This window comes from Nomascus leucogenys, chromosome 6 (assembly GCF_006542625.1).
Source record: "Nomascus leucogenys isolate Asia chromosome 6, Asia_NLE_v1, whole genome shotgun sequence".
Lineage (NCBI taxonomy): Eukaryota > Metazoa > Chordata > Mammalia > Primates > Hylobatidae > Nomascus > Nomascus leucogenys.
Window position 1 is genome coordinate 44,584,933 of NC_044386.1, and position 25,537 is coordinate 44,610,469.

Consider the following 25,537-nt stretch of genomic DNA (forward strand, 5'->3'; position numbering starts at 1 on the left):
AGTGCAGTGGCGTGATCTTGGCTCACTGCAAGCTCCGCCTCCTGGGTTCACGCCATTCTCCTGCCTCAGCCTCTCTGAGTAGCTGGGACTACAGGCGCCCACCACCACGCCCGGCTAATTTTTTTTGTATTTTTAGTAGAGATGGGGTTTCACTGTGGTCTCGATCTCCTGACCTCGTGATCCGCCCGCCTCGGCCCCCCAAAGTGCTGGGATTACAAGCGTGAGCCACCGCGCCCGGCCTACATTTTCTTAATTCAATCTATCATTGATGGACATTTGGGTTGGTTCCAAGTCTTTGCCATTGTGAATAGTGCTGCAATAAACATAGGTGTGCAGGTGTCTTTATAGCAACATGATTTATAATCCTTTGGGTATATACCCAGTAGTGGAAGGGCTGGGTCAAATTCTAGTACTAGATCCTTGAGGAATCGCCACACTGTCTTCCACAATGGTTGAACTAGTTTACAGTCCCACCAACAGTGTAAAAGTGTTCCTATTTCTCCACATCCTCTCCAGCATCTGTTGTTTCCTGACTTTTTAATGATCGCCATTCTAACTGGTGTGAGATGGTATCTCATTGTGGTTTTGACTTGCATTTCTCTGATGGCCAGTGATGATGAGCATTTTTTCATGTGTCTGTTGACTGCATAAATGTCTTCTTTTGAGAAGTGCCTGTTCATATCCTTCACCCACTTTTTGATGGGGTTTTGTTTTTTTTCTTGTAAATTTGTTTGAGTTCTTTGTAGATTCTGGATATTAGCCCTGTGTGAGATGAGTAGATTGCAAAAATTTTCTCCCATTCTGTAGGTTGCCTGTTCACTCTGATGGTAGTTTCTTTTACTGTGGAGAAGCTCCTTAGTTTAATTAGATCCCATTTGTCAATTTTGGCTTTTATTGCCGTTGCTTTTGGTGTTTTAGACATGAAGTCCTTGCCCACGCCTATGTCCTGAATGGTATTGCCTAGGTTTTCTTCTAGGGTTTTTATGGTTTTAGGTCTAACATTTAAGTCTTTCATCCATCTTGAATTAATTTTTGTATAAGGTGTAAGGAAGGGATCCAGTTTCAGCTGTCTACCTATGGCTAGCTAGTTTTCCCAGCACCATTTATTAAATAGGGAATCCTTTCCCCATTTCTTATTTTTGTCAGGTTTGCCAAAGATCAGATGGTTGTAGATGTGTGGTATTATTTCTGAGGGCTCTGTTCTGTTCCATTGAGCTATATCTCTGTTTTGGTACCAGTACCATGCTGTTTTTGTTACTGTAGCCTTGTAGTATAGTTTGAAGTCAGGTATCTTTCATAGAATTCTGTGCTTTACCGACAAAATTCTGAAGCCAATAGATACTTATATGATCACTTAAAAACATTATGTATGAGTCCACAGGATATGTAATTGTGAATCTTAAAAATATTCTGTGTTCCTGGTATTGGTAAGTCCTTAATGTGAAGCAAGAATTATCATGTATTTATCTGAAATAAGCATTATACTGTTGCTAGTGGGACAAGCTACAGCTATTCAAAAATTGAGTTAAAGAGATTTTTAATAGTACAACTTTAGAACTAGGGGATATTTAGTTAAGCACAAGATTCACTAGAGTCTCATTTGATAGTAACTCAGAATAACTGAATTAATAACAATAACTTCTGAAATTAAACTAATAATTTGTCCTTTGTGCTAATTCAGTTTACATAATTTGGAAATTGAAAAGTAGGAAAGCTTGCTTTTGTCAGCCTAAGGATAAAGAGGAAAGTGAAGATTGAATTAGTTATATATTCCAGTGTTTTAGATTTCCATTGTTTAATTGTTGACATTTTTTGCTTTATAACTCAGTTTTATAAAAGCTTGTTTATTTTGTAAAATTTATGCTATTGCGTGTGCATGGAAATTCAAAAAACAGATTCCCAGTTTGAATAAAGCAATTCAAATAGTTTTTTAAAAAATGTTTATTGTAACAGCATTTTTAAAGCCAAATAAATTATTGACATACTAGATTGTAAACTTCTGAAGTCTAGGAATGTGACTTACTCATTTTTGTTTTCCCCTGAGCTTAGCACATTACCTTGCATACAGAAGGGCATGAGTAGTTATTTTTTGAATGAATTAATCTATGATGAAATATTTCCAATGAATTTTCTGTTCCCTTTCAGTTGATAAAAAGCCAGAAAGATATAAACTAAAATTTGTTTAAAATTGTGTTTTCTTACAGAAATAATTACATGTATTTCTGAAATACAAAGAAAAGATAACAGTTAAAGATTAATGTCACTCAGCATTTGAAAAGTTAGATTTCCAAAAACAATACATTGTAAGGTGTTTACTCGTTTTTACTAAATACTTTAAAAAATTATTTGTAATTTACGAATCGTCACATTTCTTCAAGTATTAAGTGCCAAGTATAATCACCATTTATTTATTAAATTTGAGTTTATTCAGGAATGAACCAATTATGTAAAATGAACTATACGTGTATATCAGATATATCAAACATAATTGACCTCTGTATAGGAGAAAAGATTAAATATGTATACGTCTAATTGAATGAAGTCCACCCTAATAGTTGGTATCTTTATTTTATAGGAAGGAAAACAGAAATAACTTGCTGCCTTGTCTGGAGTCACATGGTGAGTTTAGAGGTTAACCTTACATCCAGTAATTTGTGAATCCCAAGTTTCATGTTTCAATATTTGGTGTTACTTAAAGTGACTCATTAAATTGACTGATATCATGTGTCAGTACTTAGGTGACAATTTACAGAAAGTCATCTCTGCAGCTTGATGGGCGACAACCCTTTTCAACCAAAAAGTAAGTGTTGCTGCCACGACTAATACTAGTATGTGTGGCTTTCGTATCACTTTACTTCAGAGAAAGGATGAAAGTTGGGAACATTTTTTAAAAAACAAAAATGCTTAAAATTGTTAAAGTAACAAATGTTCACATAAAAACAAGTAATATAAATAAAAAAGTAAGTAAAATAGAAGTGTTTTCCCCCATTATCAGAAGAAACTACTTTTACCAATTTGGTACATACAATCGTACATGTTTCTTCTGTACATAGACAAAAAATAAATTATTTCTAAAAAAGTTATAAAGCTATTATGTCTTAAATTTTTTTTTCTCAAAAATATATCCTGGGTATATTAACAATGGCAGTGCCCTGTTAAAAAGAAGGAAGACCTTTGTATACTATATGAGTTTGCTAGGGCTGCCATAACAAAGTACCACAGACTGGGTGGCTTTCACAATGGACATTTTTCTCATAATTCTTGAGGCTAGAAGTCCAAGATTGAGGTGTTGATAGGATTGATTTCTTCTGGGGGCCATATGGGAAGGGTTTGAGGCCTCTCTTCTTGACTTGTAGATGGCCATCTTCTGGTTTTGTTTTGTTTTGTTTTGTTTTTGAGACACATTCTCACTCTGTCACCCAGGCTGGAGTGCAGTGGCACGACCTCGGCTCATTGCAACCTCCTCCTCCTGGGCTCAAGTGATTCTCCCGCCTCAGCCTCCTGAGTAGCTGGGACTACAGGTACTCTCCACCACGCCTGGCTAATTTTTTTTCTATTTTTAGTAGAGACTGGGTTTCACTGTGTTGGCCGGGCTGGTATCGAACTCCTGACCTCAGGTGATCCACCTTCCTCAGCCTCCCAAAGTGTTGTGATTACAGGTGTGAGCCACTGTGCCTGTCCTCCATCTTCTCCTTACATCTTCATGTGATCTCCTTTCCTGCTTGTGTCTGTGTCCTAATCTCCTCTTCTATTAAGGACACCAGTCATACTAGATTAGGGCCCACCCTACTAACCTTATTTTAATTTAATTACTTCTGAGGACCCAGTCTCCAAATATAGTCACATTTTATGGTGGTGAGGGTTAGGTCTTAAACATATGAATTTTGAGAAAACACAGTTCAGCCTATACATATACCAACTGGATATATATGATACTTTTGTTATTACTATACAACAGGTCTCCCTACTTGTTTAAAATTTTGCATTTTCTGACTTCACCTAGTCCATAGATTATTATATGCCATGTGCCTACTGCCCCTCTAATGTATAGGGGGAAATGTATTCCTATATGACCTTGGACACATAAAATTAAGACACATGAAAAAATAGCAGTTTGAGATCATATATGTTAAATCTTGAATTGCATGATATTGATTATCAATGTAGTTCAGATTTTGAAGGAAAGTAAAATCTAATGGTTTACAAGAGGAAGGAGGGCCAGGGAATTAATATTTTGTTGAGTATCCACTTGATTTTAGGTGCTTTATGTGGCATTTTGATAGATATCATACTTGTGTTGTAGATGAGGAAAATAGGTTTCAAGTGACTTCTCTAGAGTCATATGATTAGAAACAGTGGAGTAAAGATTTGGATTATTCAATTTGATGCCAACTTTCTGCTCTCTTTGCTCCAGACTGGAGTGATATAGATTGTAAAGCTGAGAAGGAAAGATATTCTAGGTAGAAGAAGTGGTATAAATAATAGCTCTGAGACACACAATAAGGCTGGTATTTCAAGTATTTAAAAAACACAAATGCTAAGTTATGACTTACCAATGAAAATTAGTATTTTTAATTATTAGATTTGAAGAACTCTGTATAATTTGTGAAATAGTACAGTTTAGAGAAAAAAGTTTCATGATATTGATGGCATTTAGGAAAATGGGAAGGCCTTTTGTTTTGGTAGGTGGACTATAGTATAACATTAGACTAGAAAATGATTTGTGACATTCTTCCTGTGAGAAATATCTATTTTGCCCTTAACTGAATAAGCCTAATTAGTTTTCCATATTCTATTCTAGCATCTCTTCCCTGCTGTGTTCTGCGCCTGGCATTTTTTTTTTTTGACATACTCTCACTCTGTCACCCTGGCTGGAATGCAGTGGCGTGATCTCAGCTCACTGCAACCTCCACCTTCTAGATTCAAGCGATTCTCCTGACTCAGCCTCCCAAGGAGCTGGGATTACAGATGCGGGCCACCATGCCTGGCTAATTTTTTTCTATTTTTAGCAGAGATGGGGTTTCACCATGTTGGCCAGGCTGGTCTCAAACCCCTGACCTCAAGCAGTCTGTCTGTCTTGGCTTCCCAAAGTGCTGGGATTACAGGTGTGAGCCACTGCTCCCATCCTGCCTGGCATTCTTGAGTCTGGTTTAGTTTATCCAGTTTATCTCCCACCTGTTGCCTGTTATTCTTAGTTTATCTGCGTTTTGTGAATACATTTTTTAAAAAGACAATGGGTATAATCCTTTTTGTAGAGATAATCATATTCTATGTATATGACTGAAACTCACCTTCACTGAATTTGACTTCCAAATTTTCTGTCTAGTATAAATAACTACTGTCATTGATTATCTGTTTAGCTAAATTTTACTATTTAATATTTTAGAGAGTAAGCTCTGCATTTCTCACTGTTGTTACCACATACTGACTACAAATATCAATTCAGAAATTGCTATTAAGATTATTAAAGTACATCTTAAATTTAATGCTATGTATTACAAAAACGTTTTTATTTTTATTTTCAAAAATGAGGTTTACTTCTCTCCTTTTGAAAATTAGGTAATTCAAAAATGGCAGAACTGTTTATGGAATGTGAAGAAGAGGAGCTGGAACCATGGCAGAAGAAAGTAAAAGAAGTTGAGGATGACGATGATGATGAGCCAATCTTTGTTGGAGAGATATCAAGTTCAAAACCAGCAATTTCAAGTAAGCATTTACTTTTAGTGAAACCAAGCTTTATAAGGTATTATTTCTAACAAATCTTGTGAACTGTTTAATAGGTACTTGATGTTCATGTTCCACTGTAAAGATTTAGGTATCAGAGATTGGGTGGGAGGCCAGTAAGAACTTGAGAATCAGGATGGGGATGTGATTGGGGACTCGAGGAAGGAGGTAAGAGATTAAATATCAGATGTCAGAAAAGAGAAATGGACTGAGATTAGCTGGTGACCCTGGAGGTCTTCTGAGATTAGAAATCATAATTTTTAATGGAGTTAAGTTATTTATTTATTTATTTTGAGATAGGGTCTCACTGTGTCGCTAGGCTGGAGTGCAGTGGCGCAGTCACAGCTCACTGTAGCCTCAACCTCCTTGGCTCAAGTGATCCTCCCACCTCAGCTTCCCAAGTAGCTGGGACTACAGGCGTGTGTTACCATGCCTGGCTAATTTTTGTGTTTTTTATAGAGACGGTCTCACCATGCTGCCTAGGCTGCTCTCGAACTCCAGACCTCAAATGATCCACCTGCCTTGGACTCCCCAAGTGCTAAGATAACAGGTGTGAGTCACTGCACCTGGCCTTAAGTAACATATATATCTGTTTATTCTTTTTCATTTTTCTCAAACCCAGAAGAAGAGAAAATAAAACATTTGGAATGCTTTGCTTAAAATTTCAGAATATACTAAGTGAGTTTTTATTAGTCTCAAACGGGACTTCTCATATCCAGTCCTCATTGCAGTGTCATCTATACATGGCTACAAAATGTATAGGTGATGAATGATTGCACAGACTCTGGCCTGTGTACCAATAGAAGCTGCAGCTTCTGACCATATCCATCTTCCAGCAACTCCTTTTTATATTCATGAAAGAGAATGGCGCTGTCTACAGCCACTGTACTTGGATGATGTAGCATTTAGTACATTTAAATCCTTAAGGATTTTGGGCAGAACAACTTGGTACCTTTGTGGCTTATTAGCTTTGAATTAGATAATTGGGCTTGGCATTGTTATATTAACGTACAGATACTGATGACATTTGTTAAAATGTCCACTCAAAAATGTATGACAGTGCAGAGAAATAATGTACAAATTTCAGGGAGAAACAGAAAATAGATCCTTCTCCATTTTGTTTACTTGTTTGTTTGAAGCCAGGAGAATTTACCAAAGAATTTTATGTACCCAGTTTACTAGTGTGTGTGTCTGTGTGTGTGTGTTTACTTACCATGGTAGTGCTTAAAAGTGTGATTAAGAGACCAAAATTTTCTGAAAGCCTAGTTCTTGCTTCGCTTACCTCTAAACTTGGATTGGCACCTTTATTCAATTTTATCAGAGAGAGAGTAATTTCAGCAATCGAATTTTCAGTACTGTTTCCTGTGGCACATTGGTCACCTCTCATGGAATGCTAAGTGGAGTGCCACTTGGATTATAAAATGAATTAGGCATGATGGCATTGTTGGTGATAGTGGGACATAATATTCTATTAATTATTGTTTTATACTGAAATATTATATTGCAAAATTCAAACTCATTGAAAACATGACAGTTAAGATTCAAGTTGAATTTATACTGATTGTAGATTACTTTTCATGGTATTCAGGTAGAACATTGTACATTAGTTTTAAAATAATTCCATCATGAAGGGGATTGACCCCAATAGAATTTCTTTTCTACAGTGTTAAGGCGAATATTTTAAATGGTTTTATTGTTTTATTTGTAAGCCATAAAATACGTTAACATATGGAACATGAGTTAAATGTTTATATAAAACTGCAGGAAAGGAGGGCAAAAACTTGTGATCCATAGACTACACCCACCAAAAAGTGCTACAGCAATAGCTCTTTCATGGTTTGAGTAAATATTTAATCCTGAATTTCTGCGTGAAAACAGTTTCGAGTTCTTGCAGTAGATCTTTCTCTAATAAGACTGCTGTAGTGTTTAATTACAGAGCACTGCATTGACCTTATCAGAAAACAACCATATTTCTGTATGAACCATTATTTTATAGAATTACTTAATGGGATCTGGTTTCTTTCTACGGTGAGGAAGATAAAAGAAATTTTTATGAGATTTGGTGGGTTTTTTTTTTTTTTTGGTGCTTTTTACCTTTTTCTAACCAGCAATTTTAGGCAAATCCTCATGCTTCCAAACCTTAATTTGATAAGCTAGAAGGTACAGAGTTTACATGCATGCAAGAATGAGGAACTTTAAATTGATCCTCAAAGTCATGGCAGGCTCAGATTGACTTCTGGTGTAGTGGTAAATTTGAAACCTCTTAACTAATAAAATGCTATGATAAACTATTGGTTCACTTTAGTCTGCAATCTCTGATAGTTTTTCTTTTTAAACTCAAAACTAATAGTAGATAATCCAATGAGATTTTCTGTAATGAAACTTCAAGGCTTTTGGAGGAGTGAATGCAGTGCAGAGGTTGGGCAAGGATTTGATTTTGAGTCATAGGAACCTGACTGTATGTAACAGCCCTGTCATCATGCAAAGAAAGATACACATTTAAATTATAGGTTATATATAAATATGTTTTTGGAAAATTTTTATTAATTATGTGATGTTTCTTTGCAAGCACAATGTTTTGACTCACATGTAGTCAGATTTGTCATTCCCTCCTGGCTTTTGGATTTTGAGTTACAATGAGAAAGATTGTTCTTAGTCTGTAAAACAAAGGCTTGTTTCATTTGTTTCTTTAGTAGATAAAGACACATGTGTTTAAAATGAACTATATTCTTAAATCAGTGATTAGTTATATACTCCTTCCATAAATCTGTTTAAATGTTTTCAATTCATGATTTCTATTATCTTACGTATTTCATTCAAACAATGAATTCTAAAATAAATATAATCTTTTATAGATATTTTGAACAGAGTTAACCCCAGCTCATATTCAAGGGGACTAAAGAATGGTGCACTCAGTCGAGGTACAGTATTATTGTACTATTTTAATTTTAAAATGAAGTATTTTGACAAAATTGATTATGTACAAATAATTTCAATATATTGTGTTACTTTAAAATACAGGTATTACTGCTGCATTCAAGCCTACAAGTCAACACTACACGAATCCAACATCAAATCCAGTGCCTGCCTCACCAATAAATTTTCATCCTGAGTCTAGATCTTCAGATAGTTCTGTTATTGTTCAGCCTTTTTCTAAACCTGTAAGTGTTTCTAAAACTATACAGCCAGCTCAGGGATCCATTGGATGTTGTTTTGTATCAACAGTACCCAGTTAAAATTCTGGACTGTCATAAGTAGTCATCCAGTAGAAGCATAGTTAGCATCAGAAAATGTCACCATATTTTTGCTAGCTCAAGCAGTACCCCAAGTAATAACTGAAGGAGCTAACTACCCAACCTGTTAATAACAAGCAGTATGCCTAAACAGGTACAGTAATGAAAACTATGCTATCAAAATATGAATAAAATTATAATCAGTAATAAATATTGCATAATGACAAATATTTAAGATTGCAGACGGGGCCAGATATTCTTAATTGGGAAAACAGTCAAGTGACCATCATAGCTTTTTATTCTGAAAACATTCCTTCATAGTTCAGTTAGTTAAAAAAAAACAAACATTTTTTCCTATTACAAAAAACTCCCACTTTTTTTGTTACAAAAAGTAATAGAAAATGGTAATAGTTAACGTTCATTGAGCTGTTAATATGTATAAGGCTTTGTGCTAAATGCTGTAGGTGAATTCATTTTATTTAGTTCTTAAACATCCCCATGAAGTAAACACTATTATTATCCTTATTTTTTAGTTGGGGAAACTGAGGCTCATAGAGGTTGAAAGATTTATTCAAGATCCCAAAGCTGGCAGTTGATGGATCTGGAATTTCAATGCAGCCTAACTCATAGTTTATATGTATATGCACACATACATACATATATGTTGTATATAAATGTACAGTTTTTTAGACATGAAAGAATTGCCTTAGTTGAACAGTTCTCGGACTGTAGTTTGCAATCCCCTGGGTTTCCCCAAGACCCTTTCAGAGGTTTGAGGGTCAACAATGTTGTCATTATAATCAAAGACTGTTCTCCTTTTCCACTGTGTTGGCATTTGCACTGGTGATGCTAAAGTAATGGTGGGTAACCTGCTGGTGCCTTAGTGTGAATCAAGGTAGTGCCACCAAAGTGTACTTGTAGTTTCTGTATTAGTCACCTGCCGTGCACTCACAGTAAACTACATTACTCAACTATTACTCAGTTATACCCAATTTCCCTGATGAAGTATTAAAATGTTATTAGTTTTGTTCACTCTCTACACTTGAATGTGTGTTTTTTAAAATATTCTGTGTGATGACTTGGGTAGTATGCATAAAGTACCTCTGTGTCTGAAGTATGATGGTTGTCTTGAGGAAAAGCATTTGTATGATTGAATTGTGAGGTAAACTACCTGATTTTTTTTTGTTGTTACATGAAAGAATGACTGACAAACCATGGTGTGTTAGATACTTGTTTCTGTGTATCAATATTACCACAAACTTACACAGCTTAAAACAACATACACTCTTTATCTCATGGTCTCACAATTTCTTTGGGTCAGGAATCAGGTCATGGCTTAGGTGGGTTTTCTGCTTAAGGATCTCACAAGGCTGCATTCAAGATGTGGTCCCTGAAGTTGCAGTTTCATCTGAAATTCTGTTGGGGAAGTATTTGCTTCCAAGTTCACATGGTTGTCGGTAGCATTCAGTTCCTTAAGGGTTGTTGGACTGAGAATCTCAGTATCTGGTTGGCTTTTGGCTGGCTCCTTGCCAGGTAGGTCTTCCCAATAAGGCTGCTTGCTTCCTCAAAGCTAGCAGGTGAGAGTGAGTCCTTAGCAAGATGCCCTTACAGTCTTAGGTAACATAATCACTTACACAAAAATCATATATATCCTGTCACCTTTGTTGTATTCTATTGGTTAAAAGCAAGTCAGAGGTCCTGCCCACACTCAATGGGAGGGAATTACACAGGACATGAATACCAGGACCTGGGGATTATGGGTAATGACATTTACATGGAGGCCACTTTAGAGTCTGTCTGCCACACACACTTAGTCAATCTTGATTGTTTGGCAAACATTTCCTCAAACCTGTCACTTCAGCAGAAATAATTGATAGTAGTATTTCTTACCAATGGTAAAATTTGAACTTTCAAGCAAAAATTAGAATTTTGGAAAACTCATTTGCCACCGTGATCTTGGCAGCTTTTGAATACTTTAAGAGTTTTCTGATGGGTGGTGGTGTTCATAAATAATGATTTTTAAAATATTGTGTAATGAACTGTGTCACCATTTGGAAGACCTGTGTAATTCAGTGAAACCAGTATTTTCCACATAACTAGTATATATACTACAAAAGTATGCATGGGTAAAACACCCATTTAAAAGCTAAGATAGACCAATGATTTTAATGGAACGGGTGTTCTGGGATACGGCTTCAGATTTCACACTGCAACCTTTAAGAAAGTACCAACTGTTCAGTTTTGGTATAGTATCAAAGTAGTATATCCACAGTTAATTAAAACCCTATTAAAACACTCCCTTTTCCAGTTATATATTCCTATGAGGCAGATTTTAATAATATTCCTCAACCAAAACAACATGTCCTAGTAGACTGAAGGCAGAAGCAGATAAGAGACTAAAACAATTTTTGATTAAGCTAGATATTTAAGAGCTTTGCAAAGATGTGAAACAATGTCACTTTTCACTAGTTTTTTTTTTTTTTGCGTTTGCAAGTCATTTTTCATTAAAATGTTATTTATGTTAATCTGTAATGAGTTTATTTTAAAATGAATAAAATATTATAAAATATTCTCTGTTTTAATTTCTAATATGGAAAATATTGATAGATATAACCAATGTAAACAAAAAGTCTTTTTGGGTTCAACAATTTTAAAGTGCATAAGATGATTCTGAAGCCAAAGAGTTAGGGCACCACTGTCTCAGAAAAATAGTAGTAAATTTTCCTAAAAATGTATATTGTTTAAATAATAAGAACAATAAGGGAGACTGCTGAGTCTCTATCTTGAATCATCTAAGGCTCCACAGGCTATTTCTAATGTTTTAAAAAATGTAATAGACGGCTGGGCGGAGTGGCTCACGGCTGTAGTCCCAGCACTTTGGGAGGCCGAGGCAAGCGGATCACCTGAGGTCAGGGTAAACTTTAAGACCAGCCTGGCCAACAGGGCAAAACCCCGTCTCTACTAACAATACAAAAGTTAGCTGGGCGTGGTGGTGGGCACCTGTAATCCCAGCTACTTGGGAGGCTGAGGCAGGAGAATCACTTGAACCTGGGAGGCGGAAGTTGCAGTGAGCTAAGATCCTGCCACTGCACTCCAGCCTGGGTGACAGAGTGAGACTCCATCTCAAAAAAAAAAAAAAAAAAAGTAATAGGTGTTCCTGAAGGTATAGCTGGAAAGGTACCCAGAATGTAAAAATTCTTTGCTATTAGTTGGAATCAAATTAACTCAGTGGTTTCTTTTATGCTTATTATAAGCTGTTTGGCATTTGAGGAAAAAAAATAGAGAAAACATTATTTAATAGTTCGTTAGGTAAAAATCTTTCCAACATTTGACCGAGGATGGGGAAAAAAAAATAAAAGCAAGAGTTTGTACGTTTGGTGTTATAAGAGTTAGGAATTAGATTCTTTTCTGACTCAGAATGTTTTGGTCATAGTTTTTAAATCAAAGCACCTCAGTTGATGGTTCCCAGTACTTGGGTTCTTTTAAAAAATGAGAGGTTTTGACAGTTGGTCTGGGTGGAACCCAGAAATGATAGCTTCTTAAAAACTCTTCAAGTGTGATTCTACTGTGAAGTCAAAGTTAAGAATGACAGAGGAGTATTCTGGAATGAGTTGAGAATCCTGTTTAAGTGACTTTTCTCTGAATTTTGGAAGTCATTTTAATAAATTATAATTAGTAGTTTTTTATTTCATGTCATATTTTGTGTGTGTGTTTTTACTTTTTCATGGAATGTCGTATCTCAACATCGCTTTCAGGTTGGCAGGGATGGGATATATTATTATTACCCAGAAAGTCAATGTGATATAGCTTAAGTGCATGGGCTTTGTAATCAGTCAGACGTGGTTTCTATTTCCAGCTCCATCAGCAACAAGTGGGGCTGTACTGGGAGCCCTACTCGACCCCACCTAACCTTAGTTTACCTATTTATAAAATGGGGAATAATATTAGGTCTTTATTAGTGTTGTTGTGATAGCTGCTTGATATGATACATGTACCATGAAGAGCAAGTACATTTAAAACAAACAATTGTGATTATTATTTCAGTTTGAAAGGTGAGTAACTTGAAACTCAGAAGTAACTTTTGCATTTTTTCACAAATATTTGGAGAAAATGTTTACTTTGAAGTAAGATTATGTTTTATTACTATTAAATCATAGGGCTTTATAAAAAGAAAATACTACATGTTGAGGCCCAAATGCCTACATCTGCCTATTAGGCCTCAAATTCTAGGATTAGTTTGAGTTACATCAATAGCTTGTTTCTGTAACTTCTTAACAAACCCGTGTCAATAGAAAAGTTGGTAATAAAGCAAAATTCTTAAAACTTGAATATTCCTTAATTTATAATAATAAAACTTTTATGTTTCTCTTATGAAGTAATATGTATTTGGGGACAGAGTTTAGAAAAGTGAGAAGAGTTTATCAGGACCCTATAGTATATGCAAATACATATTTCTCTTTTTTCACTGAACATTCTACTTGGAACATTTCCTAAAAAAATGTTAATTTGGCCGGGTGCAGTGCCTCACACCTGTAATCCCAGCACTTTGGGAGGCTAAAGTGGGCAGATCATGAGGTCAAGAGATGGAGACCATCCTGGCCAACATGATGAAACCCTGTCTCTACTAAAAATACAAAAATTAGCTGGGCATGGTGGCGTGCACCTGTAGTCCTGGCTACTCGGGAGGCTGAGGCAGAATTGCTTGAACCCAGGAGGTGGAGGCTGCAGTGAGCCGAGATCATGCCACTGCACTCCAGCCTGGCGACAGAGTGAGACTCTGCCTCAAAAAAAAAAAAAAGTTAATTTTTGCACAATAGTTTATCAGTTTAATCATTTCTCCATTGTTAGACATACAGGTTATAATTGTTTTTCTGTTATAACTAATTTTCCCTTAAACATTTTTATTTCATTACCATAAATTCTTAAAAATGGAATAATTAGATCAAAGGGGGTGAACCGGCTGGGCACAGTGGCTCACGCCTGTAATCCCAGCACTTTGGGAGGCCAAGACAGGTGGATCACCTGAGGTCAGAAGTTCAAGACCAGCCTGACCAATATGATGAAACCCTGTCTCTACTAAAAATATGAAAATTAGCTGGGTGTGGTGGCATGAGCCTGTAGTCCCAGCTACTCAGGAGGCTGAGACAGGAGAATCAGTTGAACCCAGGAGGCAGAGGTTGCAGTGAGCAGAGATCAGGTCATTGCACTCCAGCCTGGGCAACAAAAGTGAAACTCCATTTCACACACACACAAAAAAAGGAAGTGAACCTTTTAATGCCTTCACTAACTACTGCCAAAGCTTTTATGCAGAAAAATTATGCTAAAATATAAGCTCTACTTTGCCAATAATGAATGTTATCATTGCTTTTTAATCCAAACTAATATTAGACACAGAAAAAATAGTACAAACAGTTCCCATATACCCCTTACCCAGTTTCCCTTTATGTTAACGTCTTATCACAACTGGGTAATTAACATTAACCCAACTATAGACCTTACTGGAATTTCATCAGTTTTCCCATTAATGTTCTTTTTCCTGCCCAGTATCCTATTCAGGATCCTACCTTGCAGTTATTTCTTTTCAATCTCCTCGTATTTTCTAGTTATTCATTCTTTCTTTGTCTTCCATGAACTTAACACTTTTAAGAGTAGTGGCTAATTAATTTATTATGTAGTAGATATTATGGTAACATGCCAATTCATTAGTTAAATGTTGCTGTTTTTATTTGCATTTCTTTGGCTAGTAATTTGGAAAAAAGGTATTTCGTATGTGTTGTTCATTAGTATTTGACTTCTGAATTATCTCAGTTTATGTCCTTTGCCCGTATTTTTCCTAAAGTGATAGTCATTTTTCCTTTAATTTTTAATCATTGTTAATCCGCTTGTTATATATTATGACATGTAGAATGGCCCAAAAGTCACTCTGAGAGCTTACTGTCCACAATTAGTATCTTTTAGAAGTATTAATAGTATTGGAGTATACTTGTGTGTGTGTGTGTATGTGTCATTATATTTAATGTATAATAATGTTGGAGTGTATGTCCCTAAATTATATTGACCATATTTTTCATAATTATGTACACCATATATGTATGCTCATATGTATTATAACTTTATACTGCTTTATACTTGACCCCATTATCATTCATCTCATACTTTTCACTCCTTTCTTCTTAAGATCTTCTTTTTAGTTTGGACCACCCTTTCTCCTGATAGAAGGGCTAAAACTTCCTTTGAGTCCGGAGGCCTCCAGGAGCAGGACAGCTGGCCCCAATTATTCCTATAAACAACTTCTGTTCTAAACCCTGTCTGCCTGGCATTCTTATTTGTTCACTCTACTGACCGGTTTGCTTTCATATTTGCCTGATAAGACGGAAGATTCCTGGCCTAGCATGGTTTTCTATGGGATGATGGAAAGTGTGTGGGGCCCATTTTTTTTCTTTCTGACGCATAGCTTATACATTTCTCCAATAAAGATGATTTCAAAATTCATATTATGTGATACATTCATCCTTAACACTGATGCACAGTACTGCAGATTGATTCCATTTGTTTGCCCTGATATCTCAGATGTGAGGTTTTTAGAGGCATAGAAGCTTTTAATTTTTTTGATCATGTAAATATGGTTTTTATTTTTCTCCTTGCTTTTGCCCAAAGATTTTGCTAAGTTCTATTATTTGCCCTTTAATGGGGATACTGAATCTTTAGAAGTCATCTAAAGTGTATCAATCTTATTGATATATAAGTTGATTTATGTTTCTTTTACCTTGAAGAAGTTGGACTAAGAATATGCCCCCCATTTTAGTTTTCTAGTCAGCAGTAAACCAGCTCTAAGTAATAGCTTGCTTTCAGTTTCAGTAGATGATAATTTTGGCAAAGTAGCAATTATCTTTGTGTTTTTAACTTATTAATAATTGAGTCATCAAAGGGTTTCCTTAGAATATTGGGCATACAATTAAGTTTACTTTTATAAATGTCTATGAAATAAAATTCTTATATAATTACATAAAATTACATAATATATAATATATAATTATATTGAAATAATTATAACTGTTGAATAAATGTATTATTTTTCCTTTGAACTATTTAACAGGGTTATATAACAAACTCATCACGAGTTGTGTCTAATAAGTCATCAGAGTTACTATTTGACTTGACCCAGGATACAGGATTATCACATTACCAAGGGGGACCAACACTTTCTATGGCAGGTTGGTTTTAGTATTTTTTTCATAAAGATTATAGAAAGAAACTTGATGAATATGCATATGAGATTGACTTCCTGTTTTGAAGCCCCTACCCTTATGTGAAGTTTTTCATATATTATAAGGTGGAACGTCACCAGTAGTTCTTGAATACCTTTCGTGGGTAATTTTCTGTAAAATCCTGTTTAATGACAGAATATTTTATTTCTTCCTATTAAGTAAGCTAACCAACTTTGAACTCATTCTCACTTGGAGCTAACCATAGCTGAGAAATATTAAAATAATTTCTGTGAGTTAGAGAACTTCTCAGGTAGCCTAAATACTCTGTTTAAAAAAGTATTAATTAGTTTCTATGGACACTAGTGTGAAAAATATATGGTTATAGTTGATTTCTTAATTAGTTTAATGTCTTTCTATTCTAATTGTTTCAGCGTGATAGTTCAATATGATTATAAAGTGCTATTATAAACTGCCAACAATAAATAGTGATTTGTACATAGTAAGTACTCATTAAATGTACATTGAAGGATTAGTGAACTTTCCCTGTTGAGGAACATTTAAAGTTCTTTGATTGTGTACTATAACAAAGTTCTTCATTAATCTAAAATAAATTAGTGTACTATAAAATAATTTTATCTAATTGAAAATTCCCTGTAATCAAGGCAGTTACTCTTGTATATTAGCAATTTGTATCTATTCAAATATTTGACTAAACAGACATATACATGATTTTTTGGAATTTTTAGATTTACTAACAAATCAGTGCAGAGAATTTACCAAACCCTCTCCCAGTTTTTTTAATAGTAATACTAACTTTTATTTATAAACTTAAACTGTTTTTCCATTTTTTTTATACTTGATTTGATATTCATCTCTCTGGGTGTCACATATTTAGTAACAATCTGGTTTGTGAAATAGGTAAAAACCGAAAGAAACAGGGAGAAAAAAATAGTTGTCTTAAGTCTGGTTTCATAAAGCATGTAGACTTTATTCATAGAAAAAGTCTAAATTCTTGAAACTTCTTGGGAATAAAGAGAAATAATGACTCCTATTCTTTCTGTAAGTGTTCTACTTCAGTGAGTGGGACTTTAGCCTGAGCAGTAAGGGGGATGATTTGATCCTCTATTCTTAAGATTTTTGTAGTCTCTATTAAGTTACCTAACCACTTTGGTTTTCTCATATTGTTAAAAGGGAGATTTTAATTTTTCTTGTAGAATGCATTCATTTTTCACATCTGGAACCATTCGTTTGGACATGTAACTTTAATTCTTGCTCTACTTAGGGATTTTTTATGCCCAAATCCAAGTGAAATGTGAGAATACATTATAAGCTTTAAAAGGCTTGACAACACAGTTATTCTGAATGATAATTATGAATGATATGTGCTACATGTTCAGTAACATGATTAACAGACTACCATCTAGGGAGATTATGGGGGTTTGGAGAAGACTGGATTTGAGCTAAATCTTGAATGAGAATAGGATTTTTACCAGCAGAGAGCGCTGTTGAGGGTAGGGAGCAGCACAAGCCAAACACAACAGAGAAATAAGTTAAAGCATCAATATTTAAAACAAATACAGTGATTTTATTTAATCTTGAGATTTCTTGTTTTCAAAATTCTTAAAGCAGTCTGTTTCTACTGTCCAGCCGCCTATATAATCAGATGCTTAATTCAGAATTCCAGCATTCATTGGTTTTTCAGGTAACTTAAACATCTCACAAGAATGTGAATGTGATTATACAGAATTTTTGCCATGTACCTACAGTATATCTATCAGTAATCGAGTATTTTGAAGATGGAAAAAAATCATTTTTATGTTATCTGAAAAGGATAAAACAGAGAAGCCAAGTAGTATAATACTCGTATTTTGCTGTAATGTTTGCCCGTATTAAAAAGCTGACAGGTTAATCTATTATTATATTTTCCCTCTCTGAGGTAAGTTAAATATAAAGTATTTTGTTAGTAATGATAATATCTGTAATTTATTACTGAGTGCTTTCTGTGTACCAAATGTTTTGTTGGGTGCCTTAAGTACATTGTCTTATCCTTAAAGCAGCTCTGTAAACTTATAACTTATTTTATAAAAAAGGAAACTGAGGCTTAGGGAAATTAAGCTAAGAATACATAACTAGAGACTGACAAGGTGTGGATTTGAACTTGTCTGACTTAAAAACCTGGAATACTTCTAATATAGTTACCTTACCATTTCTACTTTTAATGTACAATTGTGAGGATTAAAATATGATGTACAGTTTTAGAATCTCTTTTACAAAGTACAGTTGTATGTTATTTTCAAAAAAAGACTTTTCCGAGCCTTTTTATAGCCTGGATATCCTCATTTCTCTTGCAAATGCATTAAATAAAACTAAAATCCTTTAGCCTTAACAAAATGGTTTTCAAATGGGAAAGTATTTTTAGGAATGAAATCCTTATATAAAATGTTATGCAAAATTTAAATAAATAAAGCAAAAAAGAGTTTGTTTCTTAGACATGCTCAATATATTCTCTAAAACAAACCCATTTATTTCTGGGGAACATAGTGTGAAAATCATTATACTGCCATTATGTGTCCTTTCTTTTTTTTTTTTTTTTGAGACAGAGTCTGTCTCTGTCGCCCAGGCTGGAGTGTAGTGGCGCGATCTCGGCTCACTGCAAGCTCCGCCTCCCGGGTTCATGCCATTCTCCTGCCTCAGCCTCCCGAGTAGCTGGGACTACAGGTGCCTGTCACCACGCCAGGCTAATTTTTTGTATTTTAGTAGAGACGGGGTTTCACCATGTTTGCCAGGATGGTCTCGATCTCCTGACCTCGTGATCTGCCCGCCTCAGCCTCCCAAAGTGCTGGGATTACAGGCGTGAGCCACCGTGCCTGGCCTATGTGTTCTTTTATATAAATGAATGAAGTATTATCATTCAAGATTAGTTATTTCCACTTTGTACGTAGCGATAAATGGGTAATACCACTCAAAGCCATGAGTAGACCACTCTTACCCACTCTTCAGTTTGTTAGGTAGGAAAGAACTAAATTTCCATTAGACATTTTAAGTTGCTAAATTTAAAAAAGTATCTTAAGAGTATCTCTAAATTTTTGAAACAGGTAATTTTTTTTTACAAACTGTAGTGTACTCAATGCACTTAAGCATCTAAAGATAATTCATTTGTCAGAACTTATTCATAGTATACTTTTTTTTTTTGCTTGGAATATTGGTCTGGCTCCCTTTATGATAGCTATTTATATATTTCTCTATTTGAAGCCATATTTAGAATTTTGTTTCATAGAGGGATTATTTTTTAAATTATTTAAATATCTGTAGTCCATGATAAATATATGTGCAATTTCTTTACACCCTTGAGTTTGGATCATATCAAGTTTTATCATTATTGTCATGATATGATAATTCAATTATATTACCTTTAATTTAGCTCCAAAGTATTTTTACTCAGATGTAAATAATATTCTAATTTTTAAAAATATTTTTCTCACTATTTAAATTATTGTAGGTATGAGTGAAAGTTCATTTTTATCAAAACGTCCTTCTACTTCCGAAATAAATAATGTTAATCCAAAGAAGCCTAAGCCCAGCGAAAGTGTTTCTGGAGCAAATTCCTCAGCTGTATTACCTTCAGTTAAATCTCCTTCAGTGACTTCTTCCCAGGCTATGCTAGCAAAAGGTAAATATGAAATCTGGTACATAAAAAAAAGTTATAGTGTTTATACATACATTTTTGAAGTGGCTATAAATTTTAAAAGTATTATTAGTGGTTATTTACGGTTAAAAAATGATGAATTTTGAGTCATAAATGTTCTGAATTTACTTTAGGTGCAAATACCTCATCAAATCAATCTAAAAATGGAACACCTTTTCCAAGAGCTTGTCCAAAGTGCAACATTCATTTCAATCTTTTGGATCCTTTGAAAAATCACATGAAGGTAAAACTCTTTCAAAATTTAATTTGTTAAAAGTTTGCACATTTCTAAAAATACTGATGATTACAGTAATTAATGATTTGTCCAGAAATAATCTCATTGGTTTTTCCATTTAATTTAAATAAAAATTTACATTCATAATGATTATATAGATTCTCAAATTCCTTCTAAATCCTCAAATTTTAAAACTTAAATTTGTATATATCATAATGTATGCTTTTTGTATTTTAATTTTAAATAAAAATAATGTATTAATCTGATTATTTTATTTATTAGGTCATACTCTTCAAACTTCTTATAAAACAGGCATTTTATTACGTATTTACTTTTGCATATAACTTAAAAATTCTGTTACCTTATTTTTGTGTCCATGTTAACATGTACATGTCACATTACACAATGAAAATCCGAGTTTTACATTTTAATTTTTAACACTCAGGTATAAACTCCAAATGTTGAAGCATTTAATATGAAATAATTGTTTTAACTCAGTCCAGAATATAGTTCATATAATTGTGTAAATTAATTTGAGCTTTTTTTTTTTTTTTTTGAGACGGAGTCTTGCTCTGTCACCCATGCTAGAGTGCAGTGGCATGATCTCTGCTCACCGCAAGCTCCGCCTCCCGGGTTCACGCCATTCTCCTGCCTCAGCCTCCCAAGTAGCTGGGACTACAGGCACCCACCACCACACCTGGCTAATTTTTGTACTTTTAGGACAGACAGGGTTTCATCGTGTTAGCCAGGAAGGCCTCGATCTCCTGACCTCGTGATCCGCCTGCCTCAGCCTCCCAAAGTGCTGGGATTACAGAATTTGAGCTTTTTATTGGTATAAGAAGCCCCTGAATTTAGGTTTTAAGAAATGTTCAAAGTACTAATGAAGTATGAGATTTAGGTAAAACTTATTTTAGTAGATATTATAGTATCCTGCTGTGTTTGTGTAGAGATGGTCTGTACTCCCCTTGCATGCCCAGTATAAATGACAGGAAGGGAGAAAAGAGATCAGAAAAAAGGCAGTGTAGATTATATAAGGAAAAGAAGGAAGGAGAGGGGTGCAATGGCAAAGAAGTAACTTAGGAAAAGTTTTTGCCATTTCAGAGATCGACACATTTTTATTGAAATTCAGCATTTTACAAAAAAGGTAGAAAAAAATAAGGGAACTTAAAAAAATTATAAATACAGTCTTTTATTCATGTACAGAGCCATATTTGGTCTGTCCTTACTCTCAGAGTATTGCCCTGGATAACTGCACGTTGTGCTTTGGTCTTATAGGAGAATTATCCTGTAGAAGTACTTTCAGTTTTCCTCTTCTATGTAATGTTTTGATGAGAATTCTGATGTTTTTTGTGTTTTGCATTATAGATGAAGAAAACAAAGACTATGTTCTTTATCTGTTTAATTTGTTAAGCAGGTAACAATACAGTCACATGATTCAAAATTAAAAAGCCTACAATGATATATATGTGAAGAATCTTACCTCTGTGTCTTTTTTACCTGGTTCCTAGTATGACTCAAAGAAAATAATTTTTTATTAGTTTGTTTTGAATCCTCCCTGGGTTTCTTTCTAGATGTACAAGTAAACATGAGTGTTCTTATTTTCTATTTTGTACAGAAATTGTGGCATGTTATATATGTCTCTGCATCTGGAGAGAATGGCAACATTCTCCAAAATGTGGCTTTTATGTGTTACTTCATGGCTTGTAATTACTTATGGTAGAAACAACCAGAACTTCATAGAATTTTCATATTAATATAATAGAACACTATGACATTTTAAATAAGGAAAGTATCTCTGTCATTGTAAGAAATTGTATTTCTTACAACTGAACTAAGTTGAAGATAATATGAACAGTATATGTTTATATCATAAGGAAATCTTGAAAGAATAGTCTCCAAATCTAGGAAGGGAAAGTTTAAATCTGTGGGGACTTTTTATTTTCTAGTTGATATATTTTTATGTATCAGCTAAAGTTTTAATATTATAATAACTTTCATTTTGAAAAGAATGTGATTTTTACATTATTTGTGAATGATTTTTTGCCAACTAGCATATAATGTTTTCTTTCAATGGAAAAATATTTAAAATATCAAATATTCTACAATAATTAGAAAAAAATATCTGAGACCATGTGTCAGACACAGTACTAAGCTTTAAATACATTATTTCATTAATCCTTAGAAAATTCTTTGAGATTTTTTCTCATTGTTGTATAACCAATTAACTGGCGTAACTAGCTTTCAAAACTGTTTCTTTAATGGTAAAGCCCAAGCTTTCACAAATACTTTTTTTTGTAAAGTATAGGGGGTATTCAATATTACGTGGAAGCTTGAAAATAGGTATATTATTTCTCCTTTGGGGTATGGAATTTGATATTTATCAACCAAATATAGCTTATTAATTATATTTATATTTCTGTGTCTTCGCTTCCATTTAGTCCACTTGATCTGTTCTGGAGTGGGAAACACCACATTTCAATTCATAGCTTTCATTACCAGTATTTTCTTTCATATATTGCAATTTTGTTTCAAAGTTGTTGCTGTTGTTTGTGATATAGAAGAATCTAGCTTTTATAACTATATTGTGAGGCCGGGAGTCATGGCTCACACCTGTAATCCCAGCACTTTGGGAGGCCGAGGCCAGCAGATCACCTGAGGTTGGGAGTTCGAGACCAGCCTGGCCAACATGGTGAAACCCCATCTCTACTAAAAATACAAAAACTTAGCCAGGCACGGTGACACATGCCTGTAGTCCCAGCTACTTGGGAGGCTGAGGCGAGAGAATCACTTGAACCTGGGAGGCGGAGGTTGCAGTGAGCCGAGATGGCACCACTGCACTCCAGCCTGGGTGACAGAGTGAGATTGTCTCAAAAATAAAATAAAATAAAATAAAATAACTGTGTTGTGAATGTATCCTTTAGCATTTTAATAAAATATCGTTTTCTTGGTTTTAATGGTTAGTGCTTTTTAGCCCAAATTCTACTTTGATATTAGACTCACAACCCTTGTTATGGTTTCCATTTACCTGGTGTATTCTTTGTTTATTCTTTTATTTTCAACTCTTCTAAATTACTTTGTTTTAGGTGTGCCTTTTGCTTTTAGCAAAGTTGATTTTTCTTTTCTGATCCTATGTGAAAATCTCTTCTTTTAATAGTGGGTTTAGATTTACCAATATGATAGATTTATTTGGTCTTAGTTCTGTTAAAATTTTTCATTAATCCTTTCTTTCTCTCTTTTTTAAAAGCCTTTCACAACGTGGTTGCTTTATGTGTGTGTAGCTTGGGTTTCTAAGAGAGTTGTAGTTTTGTTCTCCTGATTATGTTTCTAATTTTAATGTATAACTCCACTAGTCTTCTATTCCTGTAGCAATTCTCTACTGTTCTTTTCTATGAGGAAGGATTAAAGTAGCATGAAACTTCCTGTTTTTAACCCACCCATCTTTCCCTTCCTTTTTGCTACTTAATTTTAGTCAATATTGTCTGAGTGTTTGTTTACCTTTGCTGTTAAAATGTCTATACCTATATTACTTTATTTGGTGGCTCTGATACTCCTTTATGAACTGTGAGTCAATCTATGAACTCTTGACCTTGTACTCTGTCCTTTTATCCTCTCCCAATTTTTATTTGTTCATTGTATTATTTTTCCATTGTCAGGTCATATGACATTACATTTGTGTTTGTTTTTTTTTTTTTTACCTTATGTCATATTTGTTTTGATCTTTTTCTACAGTAAATATACCCAGTGTTCATCATCAGTGTTTTCGTCATGGTTTATTTGGTTTTCTGTTTGGCTGAAGTTCATTCTGTAGTAATTTCATTTAGGAGGAGTCTGAAAACATCTTTCTGTGAGGTCGTTCATGTTCAAAGCAATTTGACTGTAGTCCATTCTGGAAAGACAGTTTGATCTAATATAAAGTAAATTGAATCCCACTATCAGGATTTTGTTGGTATAGCTCGTGTTTTCTAGTATTCAGTGTTGCTGTTGAGGAATCTGGGACAAGCTGAATTATTTTGCCTTTTATAAGTGTTTGATCTTTTTGTTTGGCTGTCTATAGCTTTTTGGTTGTCTACATTCTTAATGTTTTGAAGACTGATAATTTTATAATGATATAACTTGGTGTTGGGAATTTTGGGTGAGTCGTCTCTGGCATACAGCTTGTTCTTTCAACCTGTATGTTTAGATTTAACACAGTTTATTTGAATTGTATTTTTAAATATTTATTCCCATACAATTTCATCTCCAGTATGAATTGTTTTATCTTCTTTCCCTGGCATATGTCTTTTTTTTCTAATCCTTAATTTTTTTAAATGGACTTTTGTCCTACTAATATGTTTCCGTTATTTTATTTGCAATGTCTACTCACCACTGTATTCCTTCCTAATTTGTCTCCATGTCTCTCATTTTATTTTTTTCCTATACTTTCACCCTTAATTTTGCCACTCTTTTTTTTTCTCCTTCTAAATATCTTGTTGTCTTGGCATCTTTTCTTGCTTTGTGGTCTTCCAAATAGAGACAATTGCTTCATTATGTTTTTAAAATTTGTGGCTACTGTTTTCATCTGCATCTGCTCCATGGCAGCATATTTCTGATGTTTTTGTTAGAATTTTACATTTTTCTGTTATTTGCTTTCTTTTATTACATGGTATTTTTGTTTAGATGTGAGTGCCTATCATGTTTAACAAGTTGGATTTTCTTGGGCCAGCTGTTTTATACAAGTTCCTTTTAGGAGGAAGCATAGGTTGCCAGGATAGTCTCACAGCTTGCTAGCTGGTTTAAACAGCTTTTTGCTGGGCAGAAGCCTTCCTGCAATTGTGACTTGTGTGTCTGATTCTTTATGTAGCACTGCCTTTCTGTTTCTCTGTACTGAATCAGGTATGGGGTACTCCTGCTGCCATCCTTCTTGCCTCAGCTTCTGCACCTATTTTTGCAAACAGAGGATATACCCTTGTGATTCAGAATATGTGTTTCACCTTTAAGATGTATATTTTTACTGACCCTTTAAGATCTGTTACCACTGGGTCCCCTTTACTTCTCTGGTGTACTTCTAGCTAAATGCCATCTGCCTGATGTTGGCTGCTTTGAGTAGTGCTTTCGTGTATTATGGAGTCTGTGGATTTTATCTGACCCTCAGTTTCAATGATAAACCAATTTGTAGAATTTGGTTGTGTAGCTTTTGGATGACTCTCAGGAAGAAAAGAGGAAAATGTTGACTGATGTTGGATGTTCACATGAGAAGGCCTATTTAACTATAAAAATAGGATCTCACCTCCTTTGCTCTGAAAAACCCACCTAAATTTTTAGGGCACTAACAAAGCAACAGAACGTGGTCTGTGTACTGGGAGGAGTAAAGATAAGAATGATAGATATATGGTGCCTGATATTTGTCAAACTATAGTATGTGGCATTAAAGTACATATTTAATATTTGCAGAATGTTTAACCCACAAAAATAA

At 34.5% G+C, this 25,537-nt stretch overlaps 1 protein-coding gene across 3 annotated transcripts in view; it reads left to right on the forward strand.

The window, feature by feature from the left end:
* Window positions 1-25,537, forward strand: part of ZNF280D (zinc finger protein 280D) — a 105,776-nt gene that overhangs the window by 24,097 nt on the left and 56,142 nt on the right. For 2 of the 3 annotated variants that reach the window (XM_003266965.2, XM_030814049.1), the window contains exons 2-9: window positions 2,576-2,619; window positions 2,732-2,800; window positions 5,560-5,706; window positions 8,580-8,645; window positions 8,746-8,885; window positions 16,054-16,171; window positions 19,665-19,835; window positions 19,985-20,094. In XM_003266965.2, the coding sequence (XP_003267013.1) occupies window positions 2,773-2,800; window positions 5,560-5,706; window positions 8,580-8,645; window positions 8,746-8,885; window positions 16,054-16,171; window positions 19,665-19,835; window positions 19,985-20,094 (780 nt within the window). In that variant the 5' untranslated portion in view covers window positions 2,576-2,619; window positions 2,732-2,772. The remainder of the gene's footprint in view (window positions 1-2,575; window positions 2,620-2,731; window positions 2,801-5,559; window positions 5,707-8,579; window positions 8,646-8,745; window positions 8,886-16,053; window positions 16,172-19,664; window positions 19,836-19,984; window positions 20,095-25,537) is intronic. The other variant, XM_012507559.1, reaches the window with a different exon arrangement.